Below are 11,367 nucleotides of genomic sequence, written 5' to 3'. Positions count from 1 at the left end.
TTGAGGTTTATAACCTTTAATTTCGGCAAGGATATCCCTCTTGACACTCGTCAATCCTTTTGTCGATTCCCTTTTGCTGGGGATATCTTTTTGACACTGGCCTCGCGTTTGTTCCTGCTGACCATACCACTTGGATGTGCTAGTCAGATCTTATCTTGCACAATTGGAAAGCTGATGGCATATTTTGAAGTCAATTCACACTTGTTCTGACCAAACAGACTCTATTGGGGATTTTCTATGAAAGGAAAAAGATAAAAGGGAACAGAATAAAAAGACAAAGGAAAAAATGACTCTTTAACAAAAGAAACTATAAATAAAAACCTATCAAATGCAGATACCGACTCTAATGGTCATGACATGCATATGTGGTCTATCCTCCGTTGTCAATCATTTTTCGAGATCTTCAATTGGAAATTCCCATCTGATTCTCAATATTCCTCGACTTGTAGTGCCCAAAAGGTTTTCACTATCAAGTCTCTCTCATTTTGTTTTTTTTTCTCTCAGCTTGCATCGCCTTATGGTGCCTGTGAAGGTTTTCACCGATAAGACTCTCTCATTTGTATCACTTTCCAGTTGGGGATTTGGAGTGTTGCCAGTATGACTCTCTCTGTTGGAGATTAGAGTCCTTTCTGCTGTGGAACGGAATGTTATGTTCACCGGTAAGACTCTTCATTTGTCTGTCTTGGCATCTTTTGAAGACTGATCAAAAGGTCTTTCTTTGGACCGTAATGTGGGTTTTTGGATAGGGCTAGAAAAAAAGGGTATTAAATGCTCAAAAAATGCATTAATTTTGGGTTATTAGTTACAACCTTCGGAATTAGATTTATTTACAACAAACGCAACCTTTGCCCCAGTTTCTTGCTTGGGGATATTTTAATTGATTTATTTTTCATTTTTCAAAACTATGACCGAGCCGTAAAGCACCTACGTATCCTCTTTGAGGAATCAGGTCAAACGTAGTTCCCAATTCCTCTTTTTTTCATTTGACTTTCTTTTGTTTTTTTTTTGTTATCATTTTTCTTTTCTTTTTTTTCGTTTTGTTGTTTTCTTTTCTTCTTTTTTTTTTCATGTTTTCATGCCATGCTCGCGTTTTCTAGTCGTTTTTACTGATTCCGAACGAGGGGTATGAAAGAAAAATAAGTAAGGCTCAAAAGGGATAACGAAGGATAAAGTGTTTAGGTAGCAGAACAAAATGCCTTTGTCATTCCAGTCTTCAAAAACATGCCAAATGCAAACAACACAACAAACAATAGATTTATAGTCTCTTCCGACGGTGCTGGGCTTGACAATTATGTTAAACATTTGCTTTTCCCTTTGTTATTTCTAAAACATCGTTGGGCGACACTTTCATTATCATGAATGACCCTCTTGATTTTAACGGTTTTCTTTGTGTTTAACTTGCCCCAGTTCCACATGACTCGGGCTTCAAATAATCCCAAACCGTTCTTATTTCCTTTAAATGGTCTGATCGCCTTTCCAGGGTTTTACGATTAACTTTTAAGGTTTGGCCCAAACTGTGTGCGCATGTCATGTCACTAGAATCGGCACTGAACAAAAATGATAAAAGGCCTAAACAAAGAGATGACTGGAAATAAAGAAAGACCGAATTTTGTATTAGACTACCGGTGAAATGGTTTAAATAACAAAACAAACAAAACAATCCAGAACAAAATCCTAAAACAAACTGGACAAGACAATATCCGACTTATAACCCTAATAATCCGAACAACATAAATGTCAACAAAATAAGCCACCACAAGCTTCTCTCTTGTTAACCAAGGAACAGAGCGTCCTTCCACTTTATCAAGACTGGCATCTTAGCCACTGAGCTTTGCATCGATACTGCCAAGACCATTACCAGCTTCAATATCATCAACATTCGTTGGCAAGTTCTCGAGGGGGCTCGAGTGCACCATGTCACTGTTATTAATCACAACCCGCCCTTCTTGGATCATTTTCTCTACTTCTCTTCTCCAACTATGACAGCTCTCAATGTTGTGCCCTATGACATTGGAGTGGTAGGCACATCGCGTTGCCGGATCAAAGCTCCTTGCAAGTGGATTTGGATTACATGCGGGGAGTGGCTCAATATAGCCAGCATGCTTTAGCCTTTCAAACAGACTTGCATAAGATACTCCGATAGGGGTGAGAGCCTTTCCTCGTTTCAGCAACCTTTCGTTCCTAAATGTTTGATTGGGCCGGAAACCTGATCCAGGGGGCTTCTGGTAGGCTTGTGAGGGTGGATAGGCCTTCTGTGGAACTGGGTATTTGGAAAGTGAAGCCCGTCTTTGGGAATCTCGTGGAGAGAAGTAGCATTGGGGAAGGGAGTAGCGTGGACGAGTGATGGAGCTACTCGGGTAGCTAGGAAAGCTGTCATAAGTGGGCTGGGATGGAGAGTATGGGGGATGGGTAATGCCAGAGTTTGAAAAGCTTGGCGGTGGTGGGGGTGGTGCTTTCCCAGTTATCCATGCTTGATACATGTCTGCCACATGTTGTCTCAGCATTTTCACTTCTTCTACCAACCCGTTGTTCTGTTCGACCAATTGTTGTCGGTCATCAGTACCGACCCACCCTGTTCTGAGGTTCTGTGTCATTTGCTTTGCAGGGAGGAGTTACCACAACCAACCACTTTTCTATATATGAACACAGCAAAGGGAAGCCATCACGTTAGTGTCAGGGCATTTGACAGATAATCATATATTAGAGATGCAATGCACCTAAGCAGTTAAACCGTTCTATCAGAGATGCGATGCACTTGCGCTTTCCTTTATTTTTCTTTCTTCCCTTTTTTTTCTTTTTCAGTGGTGGTCGAATCTTATGGAGATTGCCTACGTATCATGACCCCGCATGAATCAGACCTTGCGTAGTTCGGACCAAATGAAAGGTAACAACAATGAGACACATTTTTTTTTATCAATTTTCATAATAAAATAAACTGGGTTTCAAAGGTTGAAAGATGACCAACAAACTCAAAAATCAAACAACCCATATATTCTAGCCAAAAGATTTATAACCTCAAAACAAAAAGGCCAGCTTCCTTTCCCCGTTTGACAAATGCAAACAAACGGCTATTTTTGCAAATGTGCCCCCATCCAAATCTCACATGAATTTTGAGGCCGGGGAGTATTATTTTGACACTTTACAAACTTGTCCGTTCTTTTAGGAAAATAACCTTTGACGATTGAAAGATACTCTAAGGCTATTTCGGCAAGAACGGTTTTAAGACGCGGCTGAAGCTGGCTCGGCTTTATTTTGACCAAAAATTCAAACGGTATTCACCTGACCGCCGACTCTTTGTTTTTTTTCTCTTTTAAAATTATAATAAAAACCTGGTGTTGCAAACACGGCCCTTCAGCGCCTCGGGGACGAAGATTTATAGGGCTGTGTGGGTCAACTAGACCAAAAATCCTAAACATGACCCAAAAGTGGCTGTTTATGCAAAGTCAGCCTTCCGGCGTTCCTTTCGGGAACATTCGGCTATTTATGACATAACAACATCACCTGACTTATTTATGACTCTTTTTATCGTTTTTCAAATTAGAAAACTCAATATTGCAAACACGGCCTTTCAACGTCTCGGGGACGAAGATTTTTAAGGCTGTGTGGGTCAACTGGACCAAACCTTAAATATGACCCAAAAGTGGCTGTTTATGCAAAGTTAGCCTTCCGGCGTCCCCTTCGGGAACATTCGGCTATGTCTTGATAAAACAGCGTCACCCGACTTCTTAGAAATTTGACATATATATTTTTGCTATTTTTTTTTTGTAAAAGAGGAAGTTGGACATCACCCGACTTATTTATGACAAAATTAAAAATCTTGACATGTTTTTTTTATTTGTTTTTGGCTTTTTTAGCAAAAGGGGGTTGGACCCGATGAGGGTTGCCTACGTATCTCACATCCGGTGAGAATCAAACCCGCGTAGTTCGGGCAAATTAACCGAACTATTTTAAAACATGACTCTTTTCCATTTTTATTTTTGGCATTTCATAAGCGAATAAAAACTATTTTTAGAAACAAGACTCTCTTTTTTTCTTTTTCTTTTCAACAAATAAAACAGCCTTTTCCAAGCTAAAAATAATAGACTTTTTTTTTATTATTTTCACAGATAATAAAATAACCTATTTTCCAAACTAAAATAAAAGACTTTTTTTTCCTTTTTCAACAAATAATGAAACAACTTATGTTTTTCAAACTAGAACAAAAACTTTTCTTATCCTTTTCTTTATCAACAACCAACTTTCCAAAAATAAAAGGCTCTTTTTCTATTTTTTTTTTTAGTAAAACAAAATAAAACATTTTCCTTTTTTTTTCCAAAATTTCGGCAGAGTTTCGCCAGTAATTGGTCATTGATTTTTTTTATTTCTAAGATAATCAATTAACTCCCTAACTGATATTTCTCTTCTTTTTTTTCCCTTTTTTTTCAATTTTCCAACATTCCCGAGATTCAGAAACCGGTCAACATGCAAGTTCGAAACAAATATATGTACAGAGCAAGTAGGATGCATCAGAATGGTCTTTTCATTTCAGGTTGCTAGTCCTAGACGGACCCAACCCCTGTGTTGAGTCCCCTAAGTCAAATGCAACGTGATGCAAATAAGCGTTCCTACTAGGGATCCGGCATGAAGTCACGTTATTCTATGTTCAAAACCTGGGTCGGTGTTCTAGACAGTGTACCCGAGCGGACAACTCGAGTTGAGGAAGGAGCTCCTTTCCGGGAACCAAAAGGCCAGCCGGCTTAGAAACTTTCCGAGCCTCTTTTATTTAGGGTATGACACTAACAGAATAGGGAGTCTCAACCAGTGAGCACATCCCCGGAGGTAAGAAGAGAAAGGTTTCGGCACAGTTTATATACAGTTCAAACCTCCTTTTTCCGCACCCGCGAGGGGTGCAAGGAGTTTTTTCCAATTAAAGGACGATCGAAACGGGATTTATTTATTTACTTCAGAGTCGCCACTTGGGAGATTTAAGGTGTCCCAAGTCACCGATTTTAATCCCAAATCGAGGAAAAGAATGACTCTGTATTACAGTCTGCGCACCAGAAATCCGGATAAGGAATTCTGTTAACCCGGGAGAAGGTGTTAGGCATTCCCGAGTTCCGTGGTTCTAGCACGGTCGCTCAACTGTCATATATTTGGCTTGATTATTTGATATAATACGTATTATAAACTTATGTGCAAATTTTATCCTTTGGCCGCTTTTATTATTATATTTTTAAAGAATGTGAACATCGTTTAAAAAACATGTCTTTGGATTGCGTCACATAAAATGCATCCACGATCCTGAACGTATTTTTATTCAATGTTTTGGGATTTGGATTTGGGTCGCATAAATGCGTACCCGTGTTTAAGAATGTATTATTATTATATCGTGCCTAAAGCGATTAGCGCTTTATTACTTTGGGGAAGGCCATGAAATTTGCTAAACGGCCCATCCCGAAGTTTAAGTTATCAATTTAAATTTTATGAGGGCCCCACAATTTGTGTTTTATTTGGCAAGGCTCGTCTCATCTTATTTTTAAAAAAAGACAGTCCTAAAATACTTACATTTTCTATTGAAATTTGTCTCTACAAATTAAAAGAAAAAATATCTTAATTTATTTACATGCTTGAGTTGTTATAGATGAATTTTGAATATGATTCATAAAGTCTGAAAATGATGCAAACATGACAGTCCGTTGTCACTGCAGGCCCAACGTGTATGACATAAAACTAAACCTGGGCCGTCTTATTCACATGTTATTACCTAGTTACATTATACTAGGCATACTATCAGTTTGACAAATTAAAAAAAAACTTAGCAATCTAATTTTAATCCTAGACCATTTACATGCTGAAATTAACCAATATTTTTTAACTAAACAATATTTTTACCAAGTTCCTACTAGATGGCCTATTCGTTTGATTTTTTTTTACTTGACGGAGTTACTACACCATTTATTTATTTTTGGCAATATGTAGATAGTTCAATCGTTAAGTTATCGTCGGATGTTCCACTATATGTATTAAATAGCTACACGATTCTGATTTTTTGCAAACTAAATAAATTATACATACAAATAAAATTCAGAATATAATTAAAGCTAATTCAGAATTTCAACTCCTCATTTTTCGTATTCATGCTTCATATTCAGATTACAATAACCAGCGTGTCAGATGTGTACCTGATATTGGAAGCAAAAGAAAATGAAGATGAGAATCAGCAGCAGTAATAACAGTACAACGCAGCAACAACAACCCAGCAACAGTAACAACCCAGGAACAGAGTTTGCAAACCAGTGGAGCAGTAATCCCAAAAAAAAACAAAAGCTTCAAGCTTTGATGAAACAACAATTAATTCTGATTTCAAACAATGAAAGAAAGCAGAAGATTTTTTTTAGTTTTTTTTATTTTGAAAGTTTAAATATTTTTTCGGAATTTTCTCTCTCGTAAATGTTCAGCCCTTTTTTCTCTCTCTTATTCTCTTTCTGTCAGATTTTTTTTTCTATCTGTATTCTGTTCTTTTTTTTTCAGATTTCGTTTTTTCTCTTCTTCCCTTCTATTCTGATTTCAAGACTTCTTATAACCCATCCCTAAATCTTTTAATCAATTAAAATCAACCCATTTTCTCTACCAAACCCATTATCTTCCCACTCATCCCCATTATATTAAATAAACATATCACACCACCCCATTTCATTTTGTCCCCCATGCTTCATTTAAAATAATGCAAGATTCCCCTTTAAATTAAATCTTGTCCCCCCTTTATATTAAATAATCATATCACAACCCACCCCATTTCATTTTGTCCCCCATGCTTCAAATAAACAATTACAAAATGTACAATTCCTAAACTACCCCTTCCGACCTTACTGAAATTACCAAACTACCCCTGAACGTATTACAAATTTACCAAACTACCCATCAGCTATAACACATCAATTAATCAAACTTAACCAAAATATAGACAATATGATCAATTTCTAACAATGTTCAAACAACAATATGAACACGGATGAACATCATAACAACAATATCACATGAACATGATTTTAACAACATTTCAACAACAAATCACATGAACACAAATTGAACAACCAAGAACAACTAAAATTTGATTGAACAATATTTTTGGCAACAACAAACCTATTTTTCGGATTTAAACAACAACAACAATCAAACAAGTATATTTAGATTCCTAAATTCAATAATATTGAACTTAAAATCAACTCTAACAACATTACAACAAACAATTCTTATATTAAACTTTAAACAAGATTATGAGAACAATTCAAGAAATAATCATAAATGGTAAACAAGAAATCAAACTATACAAAATTCGGATTCAAGATCATCCAAACATGAACATGAATGAATCTATTTTAACACAACAAACATGACGGATTAAAACGATTAAATCAATATATTTCCTTTAACACAACTAAATTCTTTTTAGACAAATAACAAGATCGACGAATACACAATTATGACCTTAAGCTTGAACTTAACAATATTAACAATTCTTAACAATACATAAACACATGAAACAAATTGAAGAAATAGTTAATTAAATTTCAATTTGAATCTAACAAACATCAAACTAACAAATATTCACTTAAACAATAATACAAACATGAAATGAATATGAAAACAATTAATTAAACTTCTATTTTGAAATCTGAAAATTAATTTAACAAACAACATGAACACACTAGAAAATTATTTCAAAGATGAACAACGAACAAAACAAAGATTAAATCATTTAACGATTTTGGATCCGGAAAATATCAAACAAAATATGGACAAAATAAAACTCAAAAACAACTAACCAGAGATGAATCAACGACGAACTTTGATTGTATACAAATCTGTCCAAGCCTCGACTCAATGAAAAACCCTCGACATTTGACAAACAAAGAAGACGAAGCAACAACAAAACACTAGAAGCAAAGAAGAACGATGAAGTGAAGCAGCAGATGCCGGCAGCAGCAGCTCGGAGGAAGCTGCATCGCGACGGAGATCCTATGGCTGGACACAGCTGCTGCTACAGTGACGATGGAGAAGCAGGCAATAGGGAACTACTGCGACGAGTAGCAGCAACAGTTTGTCGAGGGAGGGATAAGAAACAACGTAAAGCATAGGGGAGCAACAACAGCTGGTCGTCGAACAATGGCAAGCCAAATTAGTTGTTCGACGTTGATGGAATGCAATGGCAGCCATGGCTGCCTGAGTTGACGAGGCAGAAGCTGTGACGGGCAGTCGCGGGGAGCTTGGTGTTGAAGATGATGGGCGTGAGGCAGCAGCTCGGAGACAGAAGCATTCGACGTAGCGTTGGCAACCATGGATGTCAAGTAAGTTTTGAGCTTGACGAAGGAGATGAAGACGCAGCTGGGTCATCCATGGTCGGAGCAGGTAAAGCTTGAACAACTGGTCTATTAGGACGTGCTAATGGAGGGTAAAGGGCAGCCATGGGAGGGGTCTTTCTTGAGGAAGAAGAAGAAGAAAGATAGAAAGGGGGGGCGGGTTGGTTAGCTCTTTAGGGTTTTCCCTTCTTTCTTTTTTTTTTGTTTTGTTTTTGTTTTGTAAAATGTAAGACAAAAGGGGTTTGGGTCTTTTGGGTTATGGACTGGGTCGACCCAGTTCGAAATGGACTGGGTCGTAGGGAAGATTGGGCCATTTTTTGGGCCTATGGCTTGAAGTTGAAGAAGAGGCCTAATTCCGACTTTCTTTATATTTTCGCTCTCTTTTCTTCTTTTATTTTTCTAAAACTAAATTATAAAAATACTTAAACTATTATTAAGAACTAAATTAAGTTATAAAAGCGCAAATTAACTCCCAATAACAATTAACGCACAATTAAGTAATAATTAAGCATAAAATTGTATATTTGGACATTAAATGCTAAAAATGCAAACGATGCCTATTTTTGTAATTTTTATTTTTTGTAAAACAAATTTAATTACTAACAATTGTAGAATTAAATCCTATATGCAAAATGCGACATATTTTTTGTATTTTTTATTAATTTAGCAAATAAACATGCACAAACAAATACAAATAATTATTCAAAATGTCACAAAATATCACAAAAATGGCACACCAAGAAAAATTATTTTATTTTTTGAATTTTTTGGGAGTAATTCTCATATAGGGCAAAAATCACGTGCTTACACTCCTTTCTGTCATCTGATCCTTGCTTTCAATGCCTTCTAATCCGTTGGCTGTAAATAATTTAAATTGGTACGAGACTCGTATCTATACGTCGTCTCGTGCCTATTTAAATTCTTCTTCCCGTGGCTGTTTTCACCGTGCCTCTTAGTCAATTGTTGTTCTTTGACCATTCAACTAATCCACGTGTCATGCCACATCATTTTTAATATAAATTCAATTTTTTTCCAATACAATACTACCGTCAGCATTTGAGTAAAGTTAGGGTATGGCAACGAAAGAGAAAACTCTGAACTGTGGGGTAAGCTAGCACAAGCCATAGTCTGAGGGGCACTTAAATCAGAATTCTCATAAATATTTCCCTTGGATATTGGATCCTACCAATTAATAAAAACATTAGTGTAATTGACTAAATATTATAAGAAATGATAAATATATATATGAGCTACTCTAATAGTTGAAAAATAAAATGTGATATACCTGATTGAAATATTTGTCATTATCAGATAGAGCTCCATCATCGACTCTTGGTCCATTCTGTTTAGCGGAACTTGACTTATTTCCTTGAGCTTTCTTGCGATTTGCGTTCACCTCGAGGGAAGGTTTGATCCTCTTTTTATGGCATTTTCCATCTTTCTTTTTTAAACTTTTGGCTCGTGTGAGGATATTTATGTTATTATTTTCTTCTGGTAAATCTCTTGTTGAACCACAAGTACAAAAAGATGGAGTTGTTACCTCTGCGATTTAGCTCATTTGCACATGCTACTGCTACCTTATAGCCGTCATCTGTTTCAGAAGCTTTTGCTACCATTCTAACAAATATAGGACAAAGAACTCTATAACGATTCATAGTAATCAACTTTGGATCTTTGATCTCTATTTCTTGCTCATTAACTTCTTTAATATTTACGCCCTTTGCATTTTTTGTCCATCTATCTAAAATATACTCAGTTGAAATTCTACTAACTCCTTTCATTACATCGAGGACTCTTATTGCATGGCAACAAAGTATACCCATGGACTCAAACTTCAAGCAAGTACAAGATATATGGCTTACCTCTGTCACCGTAACAATATATTCTCGAGTATGCTCATGCTTACTAACATTGTAAATGGTGGACAAAGTGTTCTTCCCACATCCAATATTCACTTTGATTGATAAGGATTTCATATATTCATCTTGAAATTTTGCAAAAATATTGAGGTATAGACCTCTCTAGCATGAATCAAAATAGGAACTTGTGCTTTTAATACTGGAATCCGTTGTGATGCATCACAAGTATCTTGCAGCTCATTATATCGTTTATCCTCAATTGCTCGATCATAATGCTTAAAAAATTGTACTAAATTGTTATCAGACTGCAAGTAATCCTTTAAATCACCATTCAAACTCTCACTCAACTGTGTGTTTTCATACCATCCGAAAAAAAATTCTTTCCATATGCTGCAAATAATTTTTCCCTTAATGCATATATTCCTTGCAACCATTCATTTTCACGAAGGTTATATTCATCAAGCATTATATTCCAAGCATCCATAAATTCTGCTTCATCTTCATACTCATAAATGCATTTTCGAAAATCATCATGAAAAGAAGCGTACCTTTTATAAATTTGATTGAGATGCTTAGCTGCATTTTGCTCCATGTGCCAGACACATAACCTTTGATAAACTTCAGGCATGACAAGTGAGATGGCCTTACTTATTGCAGCATCTTGATATGTAAAAATTATTTTTGTTTTTTTTCCAGACATCGCTCCAAGAAATGTTTCAAACAACTACTAAAAGGAATCTGCAGTGATCTCATCATACATTAAAGCGCATCCGAAAACAACCCTTTTTCTATGGTTGTTCAATCCAACAAAACTTGCCAAAGGTTTGTTCTCTCTATTCGTCTGGTAAGTGGTATCGAATGAGAGCACATCTCCAAAAGTATCATAGTCTATTATCATCTTTGAATCGGCCCAAAATATATTTGTGATCATATCATCAACATCCAATTGCACCGCAAAAAAGAAAGATGGATCTTCAATTCTTTTCTTCTCAAAATACTCTAACAGTTTTCCTGGACGGAATAAGAAAAAAAAAAGTTACATTATACTTTAGACTTTAGTGAACTCGAAACCTTTTTAATCATTTTTTGGACAAAAAATACTTTTGTACTACTTTAAAAAAAGTTACATAAATGAGTAAAACGCAGTATTATACCGCGAATTACTTTAA

The 11,367-nt window shown here is 36.0% G+C and overlaps 1 protein-coding gene across 1 annotated transcript; it reads right to left on the bottom strand.

Annotated features, from left to right (window-relative positions):
- Positions 1-8,323: 8,323 nt before the first annotated feature.
- LOC138889290 (protein FAR1-RELATED SEQUENCE 1-like) lies at positions 8,324-10,898 on the bottom strand. The gene is made up of 5 exons (XM_070172579.1): positions 10,562-10,898; positions 9,880-10,323; positions 9,625-9,830; positions 9,379-9,521; positions 8,324-8,459 (listed from the first exon to the last, which is right to left on the bottom strand). The coding sequence occupies exons 1-5, from the start codon at positions 10,896-10,898 to the stop codon at positions 8,324-8,326; spliced, it is 1,266 nt and encodes a 421-aa protein (XP_070028680.1).
- Between the last annotated feature and the right edge of the window lie 469 nt (positions 10,899-11,367).

Source organism: Nicotiana sylvestris, chromosome 4, assembly GCF_000393655.2.
Source record: "Nicotiana sylvestris chromosome 4, ASM39365v2, whole genome shotgun sequence".
Lineage (NCBI taxonomy): Eukaryota > Viridiplantae > Streptophyta > Magnoliopsida > Solanales > Solanaceae > Nicotiana > Nicotiana sylvestris.
The sequence above is the reverse complement of the archived record's forward strand: the minus strand, read 5'-3'. Positions and strand labels throughout refer to the sequence as shown.